Consider the following 27768-nt stretch of genomic DNA (forward strand, 5'->3'; position numbering starts at 1 on the left):
CCTACGTATTCCTCTAAAATGCTTTACAATTTATTCCTTGAGTTATGCATAATAGGAAAAAGATATATATGCATCCATCCAAATATCTTTCTCCTATTTGAATGCCTTTTCTGAATTTATACCTTTCTCTACAAGAGAAACAAAGATTATTGGGAAGCAACAAGGAATGTTATATAACTCTATGTAGGGCCCACTCCTGTGCATCAAAAATAAATTCTTGTAATTAAGTATAATAATTCTACATTAATTTTAGTTGCTCTGAACTTTAAAACTAGAACAATGGTAAGTGAATACATTCCTTTCAGTTATGTATTAATGTATAACAAACTCGACCAAAACTAAGTAGCTTAAACATTCTGTTATTTCTCATGATTTCATGGGTCAGATTTGGACAGGACACTGAGGGGATGAATCCTCTCTCTCCTTGTGATGTCTGTTAGACTGGAATATCCAAAATAGTGTCTGTATTCTCATTCCCTACACTTCAGCTAGGGTAAATTCGGTTGCCACATTAAAAAAAGATAGCAATTTATCATAAGAGACCAGTATGGATGATAATTTGTAGGAATAGATCCCCATGTTAACTGATACTTTGCTCTTAAGCCATTTTTATTAGCTTATTAATTATAGTTCTATACTTAAGTCACAGAGAATGCACAAATTACGATGGTCAATATCATTTCCACTAAAAAAATTAACTTAAAAACCTTTGAAAAGTTGCCTGGATATTTTCTTAAAATTTCTATATGTTGACCAGAGAGGATGCTTTGTACTGTGGTATGTTTAATTTCTGTAATAAGTTTCGTTGAATGTCATTTTGTCGGGATTTTAAAACCAGAATCTCTGGTTATAAGACAAGCTATCTTTATTTATTGTAAGATTAAGATAAAGACCTACTCAGGCCATTACTCTTAGTCGCTTCCTCAACATTCTAAGAGGATGCAATCATTTCCCCAGACAATCACTCTGACAGGCAATAAAGTTTATTGTTATTATTATCATAATAATTATTATTTTAAAGAACATTAGCATTAGCGGAGAGGAGGAACTTCTTTGGAATGGTTATGAACCTCATGAAAATCTTTTCATGGCACCATTGATGTGTGAACTTGGAAAATTCAATATATAGTCCAGATGGGGAAATTTTAAAATCTTGAAAATGTCATCAGGCTCGATCGTTTTTATATTGGGAGTGGGAAAGGTAAAGTGGGCAATGCTTGGATTTTAAAGCCGAGAATGGACGGAGAGGCAGAAATATATACAATAAATCTGTGTAGTGAGTCACCATTTTGCCATTTCAGGATTGCCCATCCATGCAATGGGGAATGTATAGAACATTCATATCCTCTTCACTTTAGCCTTCTTGTAAAGGATTCTGGAGCAACAACAACACAAATATGTTATATGTTTCAGTAGAAACCTCTTTTTAATGAGATCCATAAGCCAATCAAAACGGATTCATGGAGAAAAACCTGTTTGGTTTGATGATCTTGGCTTCAAAGGTGAAATGTTACACTCATCTCTGCTGTTTGGTTGAAAGATATGAATGAGGGGTGTGAATAAGGGGAAATGGTCGCTAGGGATGCAGGGTTCTCTCCCTGCTGTGCTGACAGGAAGGGGTTAGGGATTCCTCCCTCATTTTAGCCATGGTGTGGTCCGCACCATCGGCCAGCCCAATGCCTTCCCTGCTAATTTCATCCATGGCTACCACAACTGATATGTTTGTGGTGAGTAGACTTGGCATTATCAAAATAATGGGTGAAGTGTCTGGGACACAAATTGCCTGGATGAAGTAATGGTAAATTTTCATTTTTTTTATTTCAATAAAGTAATTGTGATTTTTATACTGTTCAAAGCCAACAGAACTATGAGTTGGGGTTTACATTCTTTACTTCTTTCACTTTTCACAGATTTATCACATTTCATTTCTTACAATTGAATTTATTCTCCCTCAACCCTACTCTGGAAACTGGGTGGTCACATAACCCTGTCCATTCCATCTTCCCTTCCTTATCACACGCCCTCTTCTTATGCTGTTAACTCTGAATGGGTCTTTATGTGGTTATTGTAGTTCCAGCAGGAGTTTCCAGTTTATTTATTTAATCATTTAAAAGTATTTCCTGAGCACCTTCTATGTACCAGGCACTTTTCTATGTATGAAATCGAGGCACAGCGATGGTAAACGGGTTACCTCCCTCATTAAATCTGCCTTCTAGTAGAGAGGGAAAGATCATTCCAAGTAAATAGATATACAAGTGCAGATAGTATTAGGATACTATGATAAGACGGACTCAAGGAATGGGCGTTTACTTTAGGTGGATCATCTTCGAGGCGTATAAGGTGAAATCTACATTATGAGAAGGAACAAGCCTACTGAGATTCTGAGAGGAGAGTGAATCAGGCATAGGAAACAGTAAGACCTGTTCTTCAGCTGTCTTCATGGCAAGACTGTGATATGGTTGTTCAAGGAGAAAAAGAAGGTCAATGTGGCAGGAATGAAGGAGAGACGGGCAGGAGAGATGATGGAAAGGGGTAGCTAAGAAACAGATCACATAGGTTCTTATAGATCATGTTAAAGAGTTTGGATTGTATTTTAAGTTCAATGGGAAGATACTAGAGAGTTTTAAGTTTTAGAAAATTGCCTGCTGTGAATGAATGTACAATGGGATTGGTCCTACATTTTTTTATCCTAAATGGATTGAAGTTTCTTTCTCCAAATAGAAAAGAGCTTTAACAGCTAGAGAGTATTGGAGACATATAGATGGGCATCTGCTTGATGTGTATTGATAAAGTCCACAGGAAATGGAAAACCAAGGGAGAGAGAAACAGACGTTCGTCTGTGTTTGCTGTCTCAGAAGTTCAGCACTGACATAGATGTAGCGGGAAACCAGCCAGAGCACTTTTAAATGCACTGATTAAAAGGTCTAGCTGGAAGGGGAAAAGATGGATAATTACCAGACATGATGGACTGTCTGAGAGACTATGCCTGGCATTCAAGAGAAGCCATCTTGGTACAAAATGTCTTTTCAGGGAACTGAAAGCTTTTGATGGGCAGGGAGCATGACTTCTGCTTTCTTCACTGTGCATTGTGCCTAGCACACAGTCATTCAGTGGGCACTAAGTGGGCGTGTCATCTCAAAATATATATTTATGTTTTTTGCAGAATGTAGTTTTGGACTAGTGTTTTTCTATTTTCTGCTCACGTACGATGTCACTGAAAAAATACGTCAAATAAATCCCATTTACACCCAGATTTGATTAGTGTGTGGACCTGGTCTTATTGTTCTTTAATCATAAATGAATCATTGCTCTCTTCTCTTCACAAAATGTGATTGTGTTCTGAAGATTGATGGATCCAAACACATTTTGGACTGGAGGAATTACAGTCTAGACTTCAGCTAAATAATAAGATGAAGCTTTTTCTTCAAGGTCAGAACACCCTAGGACGAGTAGGCCTGCTGCACAATTCTCGTTTAATAGTCATGTGTTCCAGCTGGCATGGACCTAGTTCCAAATTGGATACTTAAAAGCCCAAAGTATGTATGATACAGTAATGAGAGAAGAAGATTTTATATAAAATTTAAATACATCCCAAAATGTAGACATTTGTCTTTTTATTGTTGTGTTTTATAAACTCAAAGTTTAGGTAGTAGAATATTTATTTAATGTGTGCTTAAATGTTTAGAATATACATTTGTCAAAAAAAAATGAATTGATGCACCATTTATCAGAAATGTGAATATATATTTGCTAGATAGAAATGATATTCAGGGAAAAAGAAACAGTAGACTGAGCTCATATTTATAAATGAATTGTAAGCTCAGGCAATGATATTTTTTGCTAGTAGTTTGGATTTCATTTTTATGTTAAGCATAAAGTTTAGCCAACTACCACCAAGATGCATTAAATTGAAGTGGGGAAACATTATGACAATTAAAACACATTACATTTGTTCTTGGGTTTTGACCCATATGTATCATTTTTATTATAGCAAACGTTGAGGTGACAATGCTATTCCATTCAAATGTAAGTAAGCATAAACAAGCCCCGATAGACAATCTCCTTATTATCGCCATGTGTTTGATAAGACTTTGTTTGGGCCAACTATTTTGGTGTGGCTTTTCTGTTTCTAATCTTTTTTCAAACATCTTTCCCCAGATGAAGTAGTTAGACAATGGTTGTGATTCTTGAAAACACCTATAATTTTATAGCCCCTTTAAACTCAAAACGTAATTTTTCTTTCTTTCTTTCTTTCTTTCTTTCTTTCTTTCTTTCTTTCTTTCTTTCTTTCTTTCTTTCTTTCTTTCTTTCTTTCTTTCTTTCTTTCCTTCCTTCCTTCCTTCCTTCCTTCCTTCCTTCCTCCCTCCCTCCCTCCCTCCCTCCCTCCCTCCCTCCCTCCCTCCCTCCCTCCCTCCCTTCTTTCTTTCTTTCTTTCTTTCTTTCTTTTTTTTTAAGAAGGGTGCAGCTCACAGTGGCCCATGCGGGGATCAAACTGGCAACGTTGGTGTTATCAGCACCATGCTCTAATCAACTGAGCTAACCAGCCACCCCAAACTTTTATTTATCTTAAGTGTGTTTTTCCAGGACCCATCAGCTCCAAGTCAAGCAGTTGTTTCAATCTAGTTGTGGAGGGTGCAGCTCACAGTGGCCCATGTGGGGATCGAACTGGGAACCTTGTTGTTAAGACTGCCGTGCTCTAACCAACTGCGCTAACCAGCCACCCCTATAGTGTAATTTCTTAAAACCATGTAATCTAGCTAGACCAGGAATTAAAATTTTAATACAAACTGGGAATGAACATTTTTGGTTTCAGAATGTGAAAAGATAGGGGAGAATACACTTTATACGAACCAACACGTTTTTCTCCTTTTCCCAAATTTATGAAAAGCCTGCAATATCATGTTCACTGTTTCTGATGAAAATAGATATTAATTCAGTTAAGCAGTTGGACTGAGAAATCAAGAGGTGAACCCTAGAAACTACTACTCAACAAAAGCTCCGCTAAGCGGTCCCAGGCATTCCTCTGTTAGAGTCTAAGCAGGATCTTGTCATAGATGCCCCTGTAACCTCAGCACCCAGCTCAGTGACCCAGCATGGAGGGCCCAATAAATGTTTGCCTGAAGGTGTGGTAGTTCTAGATGATGCACAGGGCAGGGCCCTTGATGAGAAGCCAGGGTTGCAGGCATCTGGAGGCTTCCCTGAGTGAGATCAACACCCTGTTTCCCAATTCCACAGGGTGAATTATAAGCTCCTTGAAAGAAGGGCCTCATTTATTCAGTTCTTTTTTATCCCTAGAGACAGTGCAATGCATGAAAATGTTATATATATTTAATTAATGGAAACACTGTAGAAGACAACAGCAGTGTCTTTACATGTATTTCATGTAATTTGGTTTCCTGAAACTTCCAATATTAAAATCCAAAACATCCTGATTCTCTACACTTTCATGTTCTGAGATGTGGAGACTGGAGGGAAGAAAAAGAATGCATTTTGTGTGTGTGACATTAATTCTGTGAGTGGAATGTAACCTATTCAAGTCCAAAGCCCTTTCCTTTTCTCAGACGTGAGTAGGCTCTGCTGTAGCTGCTCGGTTACTTATTCCAAGGCACTGTTTCATCACAGTGAATGCCATTTCAATGCTTGCTTATTTATTTTCTAATGACATCCTGAAACCAATTTCTTTATAAAAACACATTTTGGTGTTTAAAAAGAAACATGCCTAGCGTTGATGTAATTATAAAAACTGCAGAGCCATGAAATCTTTGTTAACTGAATACTGCTGGAATTTGCATGTAATTCATGGTCCATAATTCTTAAGTTTGCCTGCTGGTGTACTCAGATAAGACGAAACAGCGAGAGCTCCAAATTGAAGGACTCTGATAGAATAAAATGCATAGATATCTCTATTTCCAGAGAAGTAAAAAAATTCTTCTTGTTTAGTGAAGTGAAAAGTAATTAAATAACTGAATTAATCTCAAACACAGAATTATTGAAAGTACCGAGAATCTTGTAGTAAAAATACACAGAAACCATGCTGTACAAATACTGTATGATATCACTTATACATGGAATCTTAAAAAGCAAAATTCATAAAAACAGAATAAAATGGTGGTTACCAAGAGCTAGGAGATGGGCGTATAGGAGAGATGGTGTTTAAGGGTACAAACTTGCAACTAGCGGATAAATAAGTCCAGGAGATCTAATGCACAGCGTCGTGATTATAGACAACAATATCTATTATGAACATCAAACTTGCAAAGAAGCTAGATTAAAACAAACCAAAATGATGTACAAATGAACGGTGCTGCATGTATCTGCTGCTGAAATTTTATTCCATTCCAGAACTGAAGGCATAAAAGAAGAATGTGATGTGCGAATAAAATGACTTTTACTTTATCTGGGTTGTTTTCATTGCCGTATTGTGGAAGTCTAAAGGGAGCTAGCTAGCCAGCTCTTCCTCTTTTGCATTGCTGTAACCTTCATTCACTCTCTAGATGGACATTTAATTCCAGTTTGAATTAGGAGGGGTGGTTCCATTGCTTAACACTCGAAAAGGCTGATTTGTTGGACAGCGCTGTGTGTGCTCACCGTAAACTAACACCGTAAGGAACCCATGTTACAAATCAGAACCTCAAGCAAGTGATGAGTTTCCTTTTGCTTTGGTTCATAGGTGGTAAGTTCAAAGCAAGTAACACTGCAGCATTATAATCAGAACCAATTTCATCGAAGCAGAGGAGATCACAATTTACTATTTTTGACAACCACTGTGATTCTTTGCTGTTTTCCTTGATCTTCATTGTTTTTCTAACCATCTGGTTATTTATGACTTCATGTTATATACTAGGTGGAGAGGTATTTCTTCAGGGAATTTCTGCTCTCAAAGTACTTTTATATAAAAGACTGGCTACTGAAATTACACTATATCACATAGGGTATTTTTTAAGTTCTTATTTTGTTAGTAAGCAAAGCAACCTTAATCTTCAGAAGGTAATTTTATTGCAGCTTTGGAGAGAAGTGTTCAGTCTAAATGTGAACTAAAGTCTCCTAATTTATGGCTGGGAGTTTTGCAATACCACTGTTAGGTGGAATCACTGCAAATCCACAAAGAATTGGCTATTTTTTAATGAACTCGTAACAATTTTGATGATAAATTTGACATGATAACATTTGGATTTTTTATTTATCAGGAAAGAAGGTAAGAGGTACTTGAATTCAGAATCCAAGATAAAATAAATTTGTGTGTCAGTGAATGTTAGTAAGGTTAAAGGTTCTTTTGGAGGGACTATAAATCTCTTGAAACTGGGTTTATTAAGCAGAACTAGATGATGTCCAAACTTATTATTGGATGGACTCCTTGAATAAAATCACTTGTTCCCAAACACTTTTGTCCCCCTATCCCCACTGCTCTCACTCTGTCTCCCTCTCTTCCTCTCTCTTTAGAAAGGGGCCCTGCGGTTCCTACCCTAATTTAACTATGTCTGAGGTCCTATGCTAAGGAAATCACCTGTGTTAGCTCATTTAATCTTCATAACAGCTTTGGGAGGTAATCTATCATGATCCCTATTTTACAGTCGAGGAAACTGACGTATAGAGAGGTTAATTGGTTTTTCTAAGGTCACACAGCAAGTAAGTGATGGAGCCAGAATGTGAACACAAGTCATCTAACCCGAATCCCTGCTCTTCACAGTTATCCAGTATTAGTCAAACTCTCAGCATCAGAGAGACCAAGGTTGCTTGAAGAAAGTGCAAATTCCCAGACTCCACCACCACATCTGTTAAAGGTGAACATGAGGTACATCAGGTTTTATTGCTGTTGGTTCCAAAAGGGAAGGAAACCTGACCCACGTGGTCATGTTCCTCCGCAGCTTAAAGTCGTCTTTGGGTACAAAGAATCACTTGTTTGTCTTTCTGTGAAGGGTGATGGACCTGTACAAATCCATCCTTGTACCCTTGCCCGTCTTCCTGCCTCTCACAATTGTGAAATAACTCGCCAGGTTGAGCATGTAGTCGGGCAGAATGAAGAACATACAAGGATCAGACCCTGACCTTATTATCACAGCGTGATCATCAGGCCTGGCATATTACAGCCTGGGTGGTACCCAGCTGGAGAAGGTTCTATCTTTCCTGGAGGGGAAGGATCATAGATGCCAGTGCATCTGCTCTGTGATTCCGCTACCAAGCATTCTAGCAGTAGTCTGTTGACATGGTAAGAAAAATACATTTGTCTGGCACACAAACCATAAAAGAACTTTTTGCATTGAAAGTAGAAATTTGAACTATAGTTGGAATATTAATGCCCTTTCAGGCTTCTCATGCCAGCAGCCATGTTGTCAGTGAAATTTAAATGTGGGAAAAATGCTTTTATGGGCTGCCAGATTGTTTGGCAAATGATCTAAGTCTATTTGGCCTACTTGTAATGCAGATATTTTTTGGTAACTTTTTGCTATGAAAAAATAGAAACTAAATGTTGCTTTATACATGGATTTTATTTCCCCATCAATAATGGTTCCTTTAGTCCTACCTAACCTTTCTTCTTCAATTTAAAATGCTAACGTTTGAGTGTTTTGTATACTATGTAGCATAAATCTGCCTGTCTGGTTTCTCTTTCACACAATCCAATGCAGGTTCTTTTTCATTTGATCTGGAAATAATGTGTTTGGTTTATTTGTAATGACTCCTGGAAATTTGCTTTTCCTGACTCAGTAGAAGATTTAATCCTTAACTAGAATTCAGATTGAATAAATTCTGTAGATTTTATTCTAGATTTAGATTATATCAAGTTTTAAATGACTGTGGCCTCTCTTTTAGATTTTGTTTTCTTTTGGTTCTATAGTCGGGTCTTACCCCTTTCCAAAGCAGCCACCTCAATAACACAATTAAAGGGACTCTGAGTGCTGATGGGGCTCGCCCCGCTCCCCATTATGTCCCTCTACCTCACAGAGGAGAGTCTGCAACTCACAGCCCAGTCCCCAAACCAAGATGTGTGCCTTTCTAGCTTCCCCAGGTGTTGCAGCCATTATCCAGGCCCCATTTTCCCCCAGTAAATCCAATGCTGTCTTGAATGAAGAGTTATAAAAAGAAAAGAGCCACTTCCCTGCCTCTATCAGAAAGACTTTTATACCATCAAAGTTTGTAGAAAGTCACACTCAGACTTCTGAGGCTTAATGGAGCCTCCTTGAATTGTTTTCCACGGACACATCTCTGATTAACCCTCTAATCTGTCTTTGTAACTGGCCTCTGACCTCTGCCTTCAGTTTCAGTTCCTCCAATTATGGAGCCAAGCACCGATTCAGTTCTACATTATTGTCTGATCAGAACTGAACAGAAGAGAGAATTGCTTAAAAAACAATTGAAGTCATCTTTCCTTGGTTTCAGTATAACCAAAAAAATGCAGGCAAAAATCCAGACTTTGTCATCTACTGAGCTGCGTGATCTTAAGGCCTTATTTATAATTACCATTGATCTTAGGAGGCCCTGCATGACTTTGTGCCTTATAAAATTGGACACTGTGTAATCTCATACAGCAACGTGTTGCCACAAAGATCACGTGTGGCAGTGCCCCATGCTGTGCAAGGACCCAGTTTGAGTATCCTTGTTTTCTGAATGCTGGGCAATGGGCTTAATATTTTCCATTGACTTGACAATACTCAGCAACTCAGAATTGCCTTTGATGTTTAAATATGCCATTTGGATGTAATTTTATCTCGTATTTTTAAATTGTTTAAGATTAAGGTTATTTATAAAAACCAATAATATTTAGACCACTTAAAAAGAGAAATGTATGTTATTAGTAAAAGCTGTACTATTGCTGGTTAACTCAAGAAGCCTTCCTACAGGAACATCCGGTCTCTGATATCTCTTCTTCCTGGCTTCCCCATACTCCTCCCAGAGTCAGACAACCATTTTATCCTCTCGCCCATGTCTGTTGCATAGCCAGCTGCCTGCTGCGAGCTTGCTCTCCCTCTGTGTGGAATATGTGATGAGACGCTACTGCCATTTTTATTATATTTCTCTAGCATCTGGTTTCTAGCTTTTCATTTTGCTCTGTCTCCATGTGTATTTTTAGAGACTTCTTTTATCGGAAATAATACTTAATATTAAATGATTTCTGTCACCTATAGTGAGCAGTAGTTTGAGTTGTGGAATCACTGCTTTAACTTTGAAAGACCATTGTAGTTCTTTAGGTTTTTGTCTCAGGGTCAAAACAATCATAAAAATGAGAATGTACAGAGGACCTTGGAGAAATCAGTAAGCATAATCAAGCAATAGTCATGATAGGGATTTCATTCTATATTTCATTTTTGAATTCTGTTCCTTTTTTATATAAGGGGGTGTAGAGAGAGAAAATGAGGATATGGAGATTCTGGGTGATTGTGAAGTTCAAATAAATTTACTTCCTCTCCTCCCTTGGGGATGGGATACGTAAGGACCAATTGTTCTACTAGAGATCCAGTTGCTTCTTGACAGCAACTTTCTATTGGGATTTACATACGAGATTCAATTCTTTACTATTAATACAATCAATAATAACGGCGCTACCTATAGCATTTTATAGCTTACATAGACATTTTCTCATCTGCAGCTTGCAATTCAGTTTAGCATTAGGTACTGATTTTATTTTAGAAATCTAGAAACTGATGCTCAGAGAGCTTAAGTGATATTTCTAAAGCCAAATAGCATGCGAGTATCAGAGTCAGAGTATTCTATTACCAAAGCCCTTGTTCTTTCCTCCACACATTGCTGCTTCTGGAAAAAAGGGGGTGCGGGGGAAGGAAGTCCTATTTATTGCACACCTAGTATGTGCAAGAAACCTTAATCCTTACAACAACCTTGAAAACCTAGAAATAATATACCTATTTTAGCTAGAAAGTCAGAATTTAGAGGGGTTTAATTACTTCACCTAGCTGGTACTGGGTCATAGATTACATCTGTTCTCTTTCATTTCTGATTATAGATCCTGCTCTAGAAGAAACAAGAGTTTGTTCTCGGATTTTATTTTCCTCCCAGATACTATAGTTTAAAGGGAAAGTAAGGAATCGTACTGTCCATTTTCAGTGACTGGTGAATTTTCAAATGACAAACAAAAGCCTTCTGTAATGCTGAGAGGTGAATACTATTATGGTCCCTGCAGGGAAAAGTGATAGAGAAGTTTACAAAAGGTAGACATCAGGGCCAGTCTCTTCACACCCTGACTCATTTCCATGGTCTTTCCCATCATCCAATTGTGGTTGTGTCAGCTAACCACCTCCCCTCAGACCTCAAAACCTCCCTGTCACTGGAGACCTGCCTTACCTTTTCCTGGAGCCTTTTCCAGCTTGCTTCCATCTGTTCCTTCTTTGCTTCCTCTAGCACATACTGCACACATCATACAATTAACACTTCAAGTACAGCCAGGTTTTCAGATTGCTTTACGTGCTTCATTTTGCCAGTTTATGGGAAATGCAAATTCTTTGATTTAGAGCAGGGGTGTCCAAACTTACTTCAACGTTTTTAACCAAGGGCCATATGCAGTAAAATACACAAACAGCCGGGCCACTCACTCGAGGTGAAGTACGTATTGCCTCACCTGGTTTATTTAAGTAAACTAAATATATTTTTGGAATTTGCTGCGGGCCAATAAAAAATGGATTGCAGGCCGCAGTTGGCCCATGGGCCACAGTTTGGACACCCCTGATTTAGCGATTGCATCTCATGGATGCTTATTTTGTATTTTCTTCGGTATCCGGCATGATGTTAGGAATTGAGATTTCCAGTGTTTTGGTTAGTTCTTAACAAGACGTTAACTCAGACAGAATATTGGTGTGTTGAAACAACCTGACTTTTTTCTTATATAAATTTTGAGTCTAAACTTAAATTTCACCTAGACACTAACTTGCTTGGGGCTAAGTAAAGAACTAGCTTTATTCTGTTAAGGAAGTCGAAAAGAATAAAAAGGACAGCCATTTGATAGGAAATTTTTATTTCTTTTTATTTTATTTTATTAAATTTATTGGGGTGACAATTGTTAGTAAAATTACATAGATTTCAGGTGTACAATTCTGTATTACATCATCTATAAATCCCATTGTGTGGTCAACAACAGAAAGCACAGAAGAGGGTCAGATGAGAGTAAAAAAGAAGTAGCTGCTACCCAGCTTCAATCCTATGTGGCTACACAGCAATGCAGACACCCATTTGTTTCCATCTTTTTAAATTTGTTAAAAGAAATTGGAAATCTGGGCTGTTTTGTAAAAATATTCGCATTCTTAAATGTTGGCTTAAAAATTTTAAACACTATGTTCTTCCAAAAACTTCTGTGAGTCAAATGCCAGCCTGTGATCTTGACCTACACGCTGTGTGACACAATCACTTTTCAATGTGGGTCACAAAAGAAAGCTGATAAGAGAAAGAAATGAGCTGAGCAGCTAACCTGATGATTTAAGAGGGCAGAGACAGCATGAGGCACAGAATCTCTCCCATTCCAGAGGTGCGGTCATGCCACAGTCAGATCTTTCATACCTACTTCTGGTTTCATCTTAAAACTAACAAGTTTCACAGTGTGTGACTCAACTTTAGAATGCTTTTAAACCTTTTTTTAATTCTTTAGAACAGGCAATGGTGATATGACAAGAATCTATAAACTATGAACTCATAGATCCAAACCGTTTCAAATATGAATTAAATTGAAAAACTTCCAGAAGACTTTTGAGACGAGTTTATTAATTGAGTATTCATTGATAACTACAGGACATAATCCAAGACATTCCTGGGTATATCAGGTTGTATATTCACCCTATTTACCTGATATCTAATTGGAATTACAAAATTTCTTCCTGAAGAAAAGAGAAAAAAAAAAAAAATGAAAGAGAAAGAGTTTGAAGAGATAGTGACTGAATTTTTTTCCTAGAATTGTGAAATACTAGACTCCTCAAAATAAGGAAAGACAATGAATCCTAAGCAGCATAAATAAAGGGATTTTAAGTGTAGCCACATCAAGGGGAAACTGAAGAACACCAAAGATGAAGGGAAACTCTTAATGGTAGCTTCAGAGAAAAGTTTACCTAAAATGAAATGATAACTAGAGTGACAGCATATTTCTGCATGTATCAACTAACGCATGTCAACAGTGGACTAAGGCTGTAAAGAACAGAATATAACTAGAACTTATACCCAGCTGAATGTTATGAATAAGGAATATAAAAATACACATTCAGACATACAAGAGGAGAGTATTTACTACCAAAAGACCTTGGCCAGTGGGACTTCTAAAGGAATAAACTTGAGAAATATGGAAGAGTAGTTAGAGATATAAGAAGAAAATATGAGCAGGGAACCTGGGAAACATAAGGATAAATATTAAATATAAATGAATAGTGTCTGAGTAAAACAATAATGTTTAATTTAGGGGGTAAAAAGTCAAAGTCATTAAAATATGGAACATTGGACAACATTTTTATGTAGAATAAGAAGCAGTGACTGACAGATTATTCTAAGTAATTGAATTTGGGGAAATAAAGATTAATTAAAATTTATTTTAAATATATATTTTGAAATTTTAATAATTATTACGTATAATATTTATATATTACAAAGTAATTAAGGGAAGAATGAAACTGGAAAAAAATAGAAGCACTCAATCAATCAAAGAGAAAGCAGAAAATGAATAGAAAGAAACAGAAAAATAAAGCCAAATATCATAAAATAAGATGATAAACATATAATCAAGTATAGTGGCAATTAGGATAAATATTAATAGACAATTTCACCAGTAAAAAGATTCTGATGCACTAGATCAAAAATCCTATGAGAGGGGGCAGATGGGTGGCTCAGTTGGTTAGAGCACGAGTTCGGGGCTGCCAGTTCGATTCCCACATGGGCCAGCAATTCCGTAACTAGATTGAAGACAACAAGCTGCTGCTCAGCTCCCGGGTGTCCAGATGGCTCAGTTGGTTGGAGCACGGGCTCTCAACCACAAGGTTGCCGGTTCGACTCCTGCAAGTGTTGGTGGGCTGTGCCCCCTGCAACTAACAACAGCAACTAGACCTAGAGCTGAGCTGCGTCCTCTACAACTAAAATTGAAAGGACAACAACTTGACTTGGAAAAGTCCCGGAAGTACACACTGTTCCCCAATAAAGCCCTGTTCTCCTTCCCCAATAAAAATCTTAAAGAAAAAGAAAAAGAAAGTGGAAAATGAAGTCTCTGAGGTGGCCAGAGACCAAATCAAACTAAATCTATAGGCCATAATAAAGATTTAAAAAAGAAAGTGGAAAATGTATTTAAAGACATTTGTGAATTCAGAGCTGAAGCAGACCTGGGAAATTTAGTTTCTTATTTACAAATGAGGCTATCAAAGCCCAGAGAGGCCAGTAAGAACCAAGTTCACATATCTGAAATGGGCCGCATATTTAACCAGAACCTGACTCCCAATATGATACTCTGTTAAATTATACTTTGTTCTTTTCAACAAAAATGTATTTAATCTTTGCGAACCAAGTTGCATGTACATCTTCTTTTCTTCCTAAAGGTACTAGGCCTATATTCCAAACTAATGACATTTTCTTCTTGAGAGTAGAGAAAGCTGTGATTGGTAGCAAGAGTAGAAATATTTCAATAAAGGAAAATCCTAGGTGATTTTTTTCTTTTGCCTTGATGTAGGCTTAAGGAAAAACAATTTCATGTCTAATTATATTTCTTTAAAAATCTGGAAGGAAAGTCAATGAAGGGTGAGGAAGAATATTTGATAACTGGGAGATTTTCAGATTGAGAAAATGTCTGAGTTTTGATGGTGTGATTAAAAGATTTAAAATGCTGGTAACACAAGAAGTTGAAGAAAATAGCATTGACTTTAGTTATCTGTACAAGTTTCATTTGAGGTATCTGTGTGTTATGATGATGAAAACGTGGTTCTGGAACAAAAGAATGTGGTCAGGGTTTCCTAGGAAGATGGAGCTACTTATTTATAGATTACCTTTGAAACTGTGAAGAGACTGTAGTGCAGGAGAATGAGAGAGGGTGAAGGTCAGAAGCTTTTAAGAGATGAGCAGAAAAGAGGAGCTTGCAAAGGTAAACTGAAGAAGAAAATTCCCCGAGTAAGGAATCAGGAGAGAACCATGCCCTGGAAAAGTGGATTTAAGGAAATAAGGGCTTGGCATCTGTAGCAAATATTTCGGAAAGGACAACTAGGATTAAGAAGCGAAAATTAAACTGCTGTCCATGGCAGTCACGATGGTACTGATTACTTTAGCATGAACAATTCCACTGGGCATTGGGATTAGGCAGAGCTACAATTGGTTGAAGAATGAAAGGAATTTGAAAAAGTGAAGCTTACAAAGATTGAAAGTAAAAACGTGGAACAAATAATAGCCAAATGATAACATCAGACAGACCCAGGGTGAAAAAAATGTAACATAAATTGTTCAATATTAGCCCTAATATTTGGAAAGAGGACTGGACTTTGAATGTGTGAGGAAAGCTGAACTTTGGTACAACTTCTGTCATTGTCCAGTTCTCTGATTTAGAACTGGTGCCTAACCTTTCTTTCTTTCTTTCTTTCTTTCTTTCTTTCTTTCTTTCTTTCTTTCTTTCTTTCTTTCTTTCTTTCTTTCTTTCTTTCTCTCTCTCTCTCTCTCTCTCTCTCTCTCTCTCTCTCTCTCTCTCTCTCTCTCTCTCTTTCTTTCTTTCTTTCTCTTATTAGTTCATTCATTTATTCTTTTCTTTAGATTCCAACCTCTTTATTTCTTAGTTTCATCATCTATAAAATGGTTTACTACCTCAGATTAATTAAATGACCTTATATATGTGAATGTGCCTTGAAATGTGTAAATCCCTGCTTAAGTCTACATTCTTCATGCCGTTGCCATATTCCTTTGGTGCTTAATTTAGTGCAAAGTCTAAACCCGTTGGTGTGAAATATCATGCATTGATATTATTTTTATCCAACCCTTGTTTTCAGTCATACTCTGTGCTTATCCCCAAATCATGACTTGAACAGATTCCACTTCCAGTCATCTCCTCTTCTTTAGAAAAAGCTCAGGAGAAGATTTTAAGGCAATGAAACTACTCTTCACGGTACTATTACGGTGGAAACCTGTTATAAATTTGTCCAAACCTATGGAATGTACAGTACCAAGAGTGAGGCCTAATGTAAACTAGAGACTTTGAATGATTATGATGTGTCACTATAGGTTCATCAATTGTAATAAATGTACGCTCTGGTGGGAAATGTTGATAGTGGGAGAGGCTATGAGTGTGTATACGGGCAGAAGGTATGAGAAATCTCGGTCTTCTACTTAATTTTGTTGGGAACCCAAATCTACTATAAAAATAAAGTCTATTTAAAAAAACAAAAAAGCTTAACGTTGTTAAACCTAGTATGAAATGCCCTGCCACAGCCACTTTAACATTATTCTTCCTGTATCATCAATCTGGCTGCATTCCCAGGAATTGGTCCTGTACTAGGAAGAGGGGTTTGATCCATCCTTTCACCTTTTCTGTACTTCCTTTTTCTAGTTCTTACTCTTCCAGTGGAAGGAGGGCTGGGAGACAAAGAAAAGGCACAAGACTTTACCTAACTGGACATGAATTACAGTTTTCTCTTGGCTCCTGCAGCTAAGCCTGTCCTGCCACCCAACCTTCTGTATGACAGGCATCCGAATGCTGGTTCCCCTATGTAGGATGTTCAGGGAGTCCCTCAGCGTTCTCCACCGCGTAGTGCCATAACATGGGAGATTTGCTCAGGTTCCTTCCTTTTTAACATTCCTTCAGCTCACGCCTGCCCCTGTTAGAATGCCTCAGCGCCTCCTGCACCTCATCCAGGAGACAGCCTCCTTAGAGGTGGATTAATGGCAAGGAGTCTCTGGGGAGCAGCCTGCTGTGTTTATCAATTCATGGGAAACTCGCCTAACCTACCCAAGCTAACCTGCAGGAAGTCAGGCTTCTCTACTGCCTCCCCCTCCTCAACCCTGCCATCTTTCTCCAGGTCTTAAATACCTCTGCTGAAGCACAGATCAACAATTCCATTGTCTAAACAGACATCTGTTCAACCAGCCAACTGACATGTGGCTTTTGTAAGTGAAAGTGCCATCCTTCTGTAAGGAGTCTTGTCTGAGTCTTAGCTGCCAATTTTAGGGCAACAATAAGTGTCCCACTCAAAAGCCTAATATTCTTTTAAAAATAGAGCATTTGATCTAGTGCAAGCATTCTGAATTGCATTCTGTGAGAAAAACAATCACCACAGTTGACTGAAAGCTGAGCTCCCTGCATTTAAGTATTTATGCCCCAGGTTTTGAAAAAGTTGAGCATAATCAAAATCCCACTGGGAAGAAATATGTCAAAAAGATTAATTAGAAAGAAAGCAAAAATGGCACCTTCTGATTAATATGGTACTCTCTGCCTTTGTGCTAATCATTCTTAGAAAACCAGCTCTTAAACTAAATGAATGAATGTATTTTTACATGGATTTGATTGTAAATTTTGTGAAGATGTTGAAGAGAGTTCATCTGAGTATTTAGATCATGTATTGAAAAATATCTCCAACTTTCATGAGCAGAAACACACAATTGTTAGGGTCTCACTGACAATGAGGTCAAAGGCCCCCTATAAAGAGCTATATATGACTGCTCCTCTCCTCCAGGAAAGATGAATTACCATGGTAACAGTGCCAAGAAATAATAGGTCAAGTTTTCTCCTTCTGCCTCGGGCTTATTTTACTAGGTTTTACTTAAAAGTGGATGCCATTGTAAAATGAAAATTTGGGTATTTCAAAGCTAAACATCACAAGAAAATCTGATCAATAAAATCTGGTGGTGTGAAGAGGACGCATAAAGGACAATAGGTAGGACAAACATTTATATTGATTGAAGAACTATTTATAGGCCAGTTTATTAGTACTCTCTTCTTAAAATGTGGGCTTGATTTATAGATGCTTGTATACCTGTGTATGTGTAAATGAATTCAAACTGCCTGTTAGCACAAGATCCGTAGGGAAAAGTGGTTTGAAAATATTACTTAATGGGAGAGTAACTGCTGTAAAGAAAATAGTTCTCATTTCATTCCAAAAATAAATATGGAACAGGAAAGCATAAAATATTTAAACATTCTGTTTTGCTTACTATTTTTATAAGACTATATTCAATGCTGCTTTATGCCTGCCTATTTATGGAAATGAAAAAATAAATGCAACTTGAGGGAAAGTAACATCATACAAGAGAAGTAATGTGCAATCATCAGCAATGTGTTGTTTTTGTTGTTTTGGAGGGTTTTGTCTCAATATATATCATGACTTTAGCTTTTTCTGAAACAGCATTTCCATCATTTGGGGATGAAATTCCAACATGAAGCAATATATAATTTTTGTCATTTCAAAGAATGCTCTGTCCTTTTAATAACCATATCTTTAGAAATTATATATATGTATAGTCTTGGGGGTGTCAAAAAAAGTATACATATTTTAAGAGATGGTCAGTGTTGCTCAAGCAGTAGTTTGTTGTAATCAGAAGTGTCTGGATGCTGATGGTAACCACTTTGAGCACCTCTTAGAATTGCAGAAGTCAAACGTGGCTTGTATTCATCTTTTGTTATCAGTATATATTGAGTATTACAATTTAAATAGTTTTTTCCTTTCTTAAAATGTGTATACATTTTTTGGCACCTTCTGTATATATGCATACATATTAAGATCTATTTTTTAAAGCAATAAAATATATCACCTTTTTTAATAGAATTAATTTTATATAAATGAAATATATTAATGCATTTTAGCATAACATCCTTCATGAATTCACACAGTGAGACTATGTTAGACTTCTCATAAGACTACCTTAAATTTTCTATACTTTCTCTTCTGTAGGGTAGTGACCGGGTGTGTGTGTAGCTATGAAATTTATATTGCTTTTACTCTGATCATAAAGGTTGCAAACTGGGGTCAATGACTGAATTAGTTTCCTAGCGTTGCCGTAATGAAGTACCACAAACTGGGTGGCTTAAACCAACAGAAAGGTATCGTCTCAGTTCTGGAGGCTAGAAATCCTAAATTGAGGTATCAGCCGGGCCATGCTCTCTCTCAGGCTTTAGGGCAGAATTCGTTCCATGCCTCTGTCCTAACTTCTTGTGGTTGCCAGCAATCCTTGGTATTCCTTGACTTACTGATGCATCCCTAGAATCTCTGCCTCTGCCCTCTTGTGTCCTTCTCTGTATGTTGCATCTGTTTTCTCTTCTTAAAAGGCCCACCATAATCCAGTATGACCTCATTTTGACTTGATTGCATCTGCAAAGACTCTATTTCCAAATAAGGTCACACTTACAGGTTCTGAGGGTAAAGACTTCAACACATCTTTTTTGGGGGAAACAATACAACCCCTAACAATGACTATGAATAGGAGAACCTCACTGCTAAGCAGATGGTATCAATTATTAGGTTGGTGCAAAAGTAATTGCAGTTTTTGCAATTATTTTTAACCTTTTAAACCACAATTACTCTTGCACCAACCTAATACAATTTTAAATTGCTGTACTGTCTGGCTCTTAGAAATGATATTTCCAATCTTACCTAATCTTTTGTAGATATGTGGGGAATGATATTCTGATTAATGAAATGCTTTCATATATAGTATTTTCAAATATACAAAAATATGTAGAATAGATAAAATAAGTTTAACATATGTCTGTCACAGTCCCTGTCTGATAAAAGGTGTTCACTAAATGTTTATTGAATAAATGCATCAATCAGCATTAATATTATATTAAACTATATTGAGCATTTCGGGGTTTTTTTATCATTCACAATCATTCCTACAGGTAAAATGTAGCAAAGTACAAGTTAGGGGATTGTTCCTTGCTTGAATGCTTAAATGACTAAGTGTTTATTCCATTTTACATCTTTGTTTTTGGACATTCACTGGCTAACGTGTGTTTTCTCTCTTATGTTACAGTGTTCTCATTCTCCATTTCTGTTGATTTCCTCTTTGAGTTATTGCATATTATTTTCTTTAATTTAAATTACTTTGGTTGATCAGTTAACATCAATGTGTTTTGGTTTGGTTTCTGCACCTATAAAATTACCACTTTATCATGTACCAAGATTGTCTGTCCTTCAATCCATTTTTCTCTGTCTAGACATTCAATAAATGTATTTTGATTATGGTGACATTATTATAGATGTTTCTTTATTACTGGTTACTTCATTTTCCTTTTAATCCAATACAGACAAAGTAACCACCAAAACAAACAAACAAAAAACCCCACAATTTATAGTATAACCCAGACCTTACAAATGAAAGCTCTTATTTCCTCAATATTAAAACTGCACATTATCTCTGCATGGCTTCAGAAGGGTTGGCAAATGCAGCTCACAATTTAAAAAAAAAAAAAAAGTTTCATCAGAGAAAAAACAAATAAGGCAAAAATGTAAAAATTTAAACTGAAAATATTCCTAGCTAATACTTATCAAGCTGCTAATGTTTTCAATTTTGCAGTTCTTTTTTGACAGATATTCAAGTATTTGCTAATCCGGCCTATCATTAAAGCCAAAAATTCCTCCTAAAACCATTGAGAAATCAAAATATTTAAACCAAGTAAAATGATTTTATTTTTCCTAAAGAGAGGAAAATGAAAACTAACTCTCATGGAAGAAAGTTTTCTCTTTTACTCATGTTTTTATCCCTCATTTTCTCTATAAGAGATTTCCAGTAGTGGTTTTCAGTCATCAGAAGCCTGTATTTATAGAAAATCAGCAGGTATCCCCAGAATCAACTGGGCAGAAGAACAATGCAAAGCCAGGGTTTGGAGCCCTTTTCCTGAGCAAATTAAAGAGGTACCATTTTAGTCAGTTACCTTCTGAGACTGCTCACATTTAATTACATTAGTGGCACTTGACATTATAAAGTGTTTTTTTCTTTCAGATATAACCTTCTATCATCATTAGTAAATGTCAAATGTAGTGAAGTATTTTTCTGTCTTCTTTTTCTTCTTGATACGGTAGGAGAAAAAATGCTAATGAGTTTGTAATCCTGAAATTGTTTTCAATACCCCAAACCAATGCAGAGGCAACATGGTGTCAGTTTATTAACTTAGTTTTCACTTTTTTTCTGTGCCTTCGGAGAGGAAATTTCATCTTTGTATTTATTTCTATTATACATTGGTGCAATGTCTTACTCTCCCTGAGAGCTTCTATGTGACAACGATCTCCAATTAGAATGTGTTTCTGGGTATAAATCAGAATGGTGTGGAAGGTCCTGTTCCTTGCTGTGCCTTAAGTGCCATCTAAAAGCTTCTTTTTTTTTTTTTTTCTTGAAAGCTGTTTTTGTCCCCCTCTCTCTATTTTTAAATTTTGATACATGATGGCTATCCTACCATACGGTTTCCTGTAGCATTTCAATCAAACTATAGCGAGACCTTGATGACTGCTCTCTCAAAAATTAAATTCACTACCAGTGTGAAGATGATGTGTTTTATAACACTAGCACTCGCTTCTTTAATGTCAAAATAAAATGAACATCTTATGAAAGGGGAAGCCATTGCTGAAGAGGGCGGGAAGAAAGATAATGTCATGGTTTTCTAACACAGCATTGTTTGGTGCCTGTGTTGAAGAAGGCAGGGCCTGGGTCACCTTTCCGCAGTGCCTCTGCTGTATTGGCTGAGTTCTTCTATGGAGAAATTAAGGGAAAGCTGTCTATTGCACAGCGAAGGCAGCAGGCGGTCCTCCACCTAAGAATGCTACTCCATCAATGCCAGAGAGGTATTTTACCAAGAGAAAAGGAAAGCCATTCAAAGTTAAGTCACCGTAGGAAAAATAGGGTAAATTTATAGATAAAGGTGTTCTGTGGAAAAGATGAACCCAAGTGAAACGTGAGAAAGTCTTAAAATAGAGTGACTAAAGTTATAAGGGGTTCTATTGCCCAGAAAGCTCAAATATATTACACAATCTCTGATTATCCCTTGTTTTTGTGACATGGTCTTTGGGAATTGGGTCTCTAACTTTCTTCTTTATTTCACACTTGGATATACTGCTAACTGAATTAAATCCAACGCACGTCCAAGCATATCCAAATAAGCTCAAGACTGGCTTCTTTCTGCCCAATAAATTTGTATATTTGTCCCAATTATGTGCAGTTTATGATATCCATGTTTATTTCTAACATCTACACTTTCATATTTATAAAATACCAAGTAAAGCGCAATAAAATATTTAAATAATGGCCAGGTAACTTTTGTTATATAGGCATGACACTATGTATTATAGCATTGCATTTCTATTTTTATGCTTGGGATTCAACTCTTTTTAAAAAATAATTAGCTAATTATAAGATTATTTACAAACAATTTTTAAAAATTAGAATATTTAACATTTTTCTTAATGATTTCTAATACCACTTAGTATATTAAAAGTATTAACCTTTGGTCTCTCTGATACAATGTTAATATAATTCCTAGTTTATCATTTTATTGTATATCATTTCAATTTTATTTATAATGTTTTTCTATATTTAAGGGATTGTCAAATTTTCATGTGATGAAATCTTTACTTTTCCTTTTTGTTTTCTGCCATTGATGTTCTGAGAGAGCGTCCTTACTGGTTTTGCTTTACTTTTGCTATTTTGGGGAGCATAATCTGTTTTCATTTTACCTTTGGAATCTTATTTCCCTCAAATTACCTAATAAACACCTTTTAATCAGGACAGCCTTATCCATGCTGTCCTGGCTTCATGAAAAGTCACCCCCTTAACTAATTTTCAGCTTCCGTTTCACACCCCGAAGTTCTCCCAAAATCAATTGCTGATTTCCTCAGCCTTGTTTGATCACCATTCTCTGAATTTGCAGGGGCAAAATAGACTATACCACACAAACTAGGAGAAAATTGTAAGAAATCCTGAGTTTCTCACTGTTAGTCCACGGTGGAGTGTAAGCATCCGAGCAGGAGGGTCCTACGGGAGAGGAACAGTGTGTCCAAATGACTCCATTCCAACAGTGACACCCAGGAGATGCTAGTTCCATTGTGACGATAAAGAAACCTATTCTTGGGTCATGTAACACACTAGCTTTCCCTTCAAGGCCTATTACATCTACGGGTAACTGGGATGCACTCTGTGTACAAAGGAGGTATCACTTAGAGAAGGGGAGAAAGAGGACCCAGACTGAAGTCAGAAAGAAGGTAGCATTTATATACAAAATGGGTCCAAAGCACCTAGACTACTAGGAAAGAAAAGTCAGAGCCAATCTCCAGGGAAAGTGGCAAAGGAGGAACCCCAAGAGCATTGGGTTGCACGTGAAGTTGGTTGAATTGAGGAATAATTTCTTGAGCTAAATGCTGTGCAGTATACATGACATAGAAGTTTATTTCAGTGAGGTAGCTGCCTTTCATTCCAAAATGTAGCTGTTGTGTGCCATCTCTCTGCAGGCCCTGAACCCTATGTTTGTAAGCTGCTATCTCTCATATTGTGTGAGCCTGGTCTCCCCAAATTTCAGGCACAACAGCCAGTATTTTCTATTTATGACCACTTTTTGTATGTCAGGCTCGTTACATGCATTTTTATTTTTTTTATTTTTTTATTTTATATAACCCTAACAAGCATGCTAGACTTTAGAGGGCTTCACTTTACAGAGATTCAGTGGTTTGCCCACATCCCCTACCTATCTAATGGGAAAGCAGAAGCTCCAGAACTGTCTGACTCAAACATCCCCACAAAGCAGATGTTTTTATTCTCATTTCACAGTTGAATAAGCTGAGACTAAACAGCATGCTTTGAAAAGCGGGGACCTTTGCATAAATTTATTTTTCCCCAAAGAGGCTTGTACTTAGTAGATATATAATAAATACATAATGATGGAGCTAATGTACGCTTTAGGTTTTCAACTGTGCAAGAAACCACCAATTTTGATGTGTATAATCTTTTTATTTTATTTTCTACAGTGAGATGCTGTTTACTGGGAGTGAAAATATGCAGAAGGTACTTAGAGCTAGACCTTAACCATAAAAAAAAGAACGTTTCATATTACTGTAAAGCTGCCATATGAAAATCATTAGGAAAAACAAGACTAAAAAACTTATATGGCTATACATTGCAAGTACAATTTAGACTCTGTTTTTGGAAGATGCATTGCCTTATTTTTTTTGAGAGATTATTATTATTTTTTAGGACACAGCAGGCCAGGAAAGATACAGAACTATCACCACAGCCTATTATCGAGGGGCCATGGGCTTTATCTTAATGTATGACATCACAAATGAAGAATCCTTCAATGCAGTACAGGACTGGTAAGTAAGAACAAATGCTGCCATTTCTAATCATGATGTTTTTTCACTCAAGTCTCTCTTCCTCCTCAAAGCAACGACCACAACACAATGCAACATATTGTTTCATTGTATATTATGCTCCCATTTATGCTTCATAAATCAAACCAATACTAACTGTGCTTAGAATCATTAGTTAAGAGTTGATAAGAAATCATTTTGGTAATTTTTCTACATTTTGTTCATTTCAGTGCTTTGCATACTATGATCCTTAGTTCTATGGAGACTAGTGCATTGCTTTTTATTTTTTTTAAACTATAAATGATGAATAATAGCTTGGAAGTTTACTAGTCTAAAATAGGGATTTGGAAACTAAACCATAGGCCAAGTTTGGCCTAAAACCAAATCTGGCCCACCGCTTGTTTTGTAAAGAAAGTTTTGTTAGAACACAGCCAAGCTCATGTATGTGTTGTCTATGACTGCTTTCACACTCCAACAAGAGTTAAGTAATTGTAACAGACCGTATGGCCCACAAAGGCTACACTTTTTCTATCTGGCCGTTTACAGTAAATGTTTGCTGATCCCTTCTCTAGACTTGTTAGTTTCCAGTTTTTATTCAAATTGAAAAGTTTCAAAGGACTGGGATAAAGGAAAAGATAAAACCAAACCCTTTCTGACTTCTGCCTGTATCAAACCAGTTTTTCTTTTTTCCGTGAAAAGCGCCAAGTTTAGCTAGAGTTTTGTGTGGTGTTAGGAGGAAAATGGAGCTCCCACTGGTGGGACGAGGACGGAACAGACACCACATTTTAACTCCAAATACAGTCACAGGTTGTCTTACGTAAGGAAACTCCAGTAAATGCAAAGATGAAATGAACTGCATTTGTTTATTTTTCTGTTTTACTTGATGGTATTATTCCAAAACAATTTTTTTAACTGTGTATCAGCTCAGTGAAAGCCAGATGCTATTACAAAATTTAATTTGCTTTAGGTTGCTTCTTTTAAATTTTAATCATTCATTTGAGAAAACACCTACATCTTTCTTATTTATACCTACACATACACTTTCACACACACAATGCAAAAAAATAATACCATTGACAATAGCAACTCAGAAATATATAGCAATAAACTGAAAAAGACAAGCTTGGGACCTCCATAAAGAAATAATTATCTTCCATTGAGGGACATAAAAGAAGGCTTAAGTACCTTTTTTTTTCCAATAGACTAAATATTGTAAAAATGCCAGATCTTCTCAAATTAATTCATAAACTCAAGGCAATCCCAATTAAATACCAGCAGGTTTGGTACAAAATGGCATGAAATAGAGTCCAGATAGAGACGTGAATCTATATGGGGATTTAGTTTATGATAAAAGTAGCATTTCAAATTAATGACAAAAGGTTTGTTCAATTAATAGTGTGGTGATGTGTACTTAATTGCCACATATAGTTCTGGCACACATATTGCTATGGAAAATGGTCATTTTAACTTAGACTGTTTCCTCTCCAGAAATGTTGAGATGCAGGGTTCCCGGGCAGCAAGTGTTCATGAGTCAGGTTCCAGATTTCAGGGTCCCAGATGCTGTTGGAACCCATACTGTGTGCCCTCTCTTTTCAATGAAAATTACATGACTACTATGAATACATGGAAAGATGCATTGAGGTCATTAAAACCAAATGACAGCAGTGCCAGAGGCCATGCCATGGGTGCCCCTGACTCTTGCATCACAAATGACATGGAACAGTTCAGCTTCTTCATGGCCTCCTCCACACCATCTGTCTGTAACCCCAGTTAATCCAGTTCAGCCCCACCGAGGCTTCCTTACCTGTCCACAGACCAGCTGCCTGTCTCAGTCCTCCTCCTACTCAGATTCTCTGTTTGACTTTATTTACCCACTCTTTCCTTTGGAAGCTGTTTCCTGTCTTCTGAGAGGCGAATTTTCCAGATTTCTCTTGTCTGTCTCTCTAGGCACACTCTTCTTTCTCCTTCCTAGATTTCACTTCCTCCCTCCCCCAGCCAATGGTGAGCCTACTCCTGTGTTGTTGTTATTGTTGTTGTTGTTTTCCCCTGGCGCTATTGTTTCCTTGGCCATCCTATGTACTCATGCATATCACTTATCACTTATACCAAAACTAACTCCAACCTGTCTCCTGAACTGCAGGGTTGCATTACCAGATGCCCAAAATATTTCTCCACCTGAACATCTTGCTGGCTCCTCAGAATCATTATCTTCACATGAAACCGTTTACCTTCTTTACATTATTATTCCTATTCATTGAGATCACAACACTTTGTTACCCAGGCTCCACCCTGACTCCAACTCTAATTTCCAGCCATCCCAATCTGGGGCCAGATATTGCATAGTAGTTTTTTTTGTTGTTGTTTTGTTTTCTGAATATCCTTTGAATCTGCTCCTGCCTGCCTTTCCATTTCTTCTGTGACCATCATTGCTTAATTTTTTTATTACCTTTTGCTTCTACCTTCATAGCAGTCTTCTAACTGATCTTTCTCCCTTTAGCTTTCTTAACAAACCAATCCATCCTTTCCTACTATTGCTATAAGGCTCTTCCAAAAGAACATGATCCTAAAGATCATGGAAGATCCTTGCCCAAAAGTCAAGATTTACCATCACCTCCTTAAATAATTGAAACTTCGTCAGACTTTCAGACACACCATACCCTGAAGCTACTATATCTTTACAGTCTTATTCCTCACTATTCTAGACCCGAACTGAACTATTCACTTTTTCTGTAACCCAACCTCAACTTTCCAACCCTGTGGGGTTTCTTCTGTTTTGTTTTGTTTTCATTGCACCCTCTGCTTTGCATATCTTTTTTACAGTCTCTCACTCCACCTCCCCAGACATGTAGATCTGTTAAAAACCAACAAAGCCCATCCATGAGCCAACCCTTACTCAGTCATTTTTTTTCATCCACAATTGCATGATCATTGGTTCATTAAACATTTATTGAGCACCTACTGTTAGACAGTCAGTCTTCTAGACATTGGAGTTCATACCTATGCCAACATTTACTCTTCCAGTTCATAGATCCACCCACAGCCAGTTATCTGATGCAGAAATCTGAGCACTGCTTTTGCTCTCTCCCTCTTTCACCCTTTACATGTCATTGACCACCATACCCAATCGTTTTGACTTTATGACTGCCTCGTAAATTACTCCTGTCCTTTGTCCCTACTGCCACTGACTTAATTCAGATTGTGGTTAGCTTTTTAGAAGCCTTAGTATTTAGCACTTTAGGAAACTTCTCTCTTCTTACTGTCAAGTTCCACTCTCTCCAGGTCATGCATCATATTGCCATCAGAGCTAAGGCAACCTTGACATGTCTCTCATGTTGAAAAATAAAACCTTTAATAATGTCTTATTACCTATAACAGAGATTCTGGGATCCTGTCTGAATCACTGTAGAGTTTTGACAACATAGAAAAGTGGAGAACATGTTCGCTTTGGACATACTAACCCAAATCTCTGGTGACAAATCCTAGCATATGTACTGTACAAAGCTTTCCAACTGATCCTGAAGCCCATGTCTGGTTAAGACCA

The 27768-nt window shown here is 37.0% G+C and overlaps 1 protein-coding gene across 2 annotated transcripts in view; it reads left to right on the forward strand.

The window, feature by feature from the left end:
* Positions 1-27768, forward strand: part of RAB3C (RAB3C, member RAS oncogene family) — a 229463-nt gene that overhangs the window by 87785 nt on the left and 113910 nt on the right. For both annotated transcript variants that reach the window (XM_019743363.3, XM_019743361.3), the window contains exon 3: positions 24112-24230. In XM_019743363.3, coding sequence (XP_019598922.1) covers positions 24112-24230 — 119 coding nt within the window. The remainder of the gene's footprint in view (positions 1-24111; positions 24231-27768) is intronic.

This window comes from Rhinolophus sinicus, chromosome 3 (assembly GCF_057876585.1).
Source record: "Rhinolophus sinicus isolate RSI-liver-muscle chromosome 3, RSI-T2T, whole genome shotgun sequence".
Classification (NCBI taxonomy): Eukaryota; Metazoa; Chordata; class Mammalia; order Chiroptera; family Rhinolophidae; genus Rhinolophus; species Rhinolophus sinicus.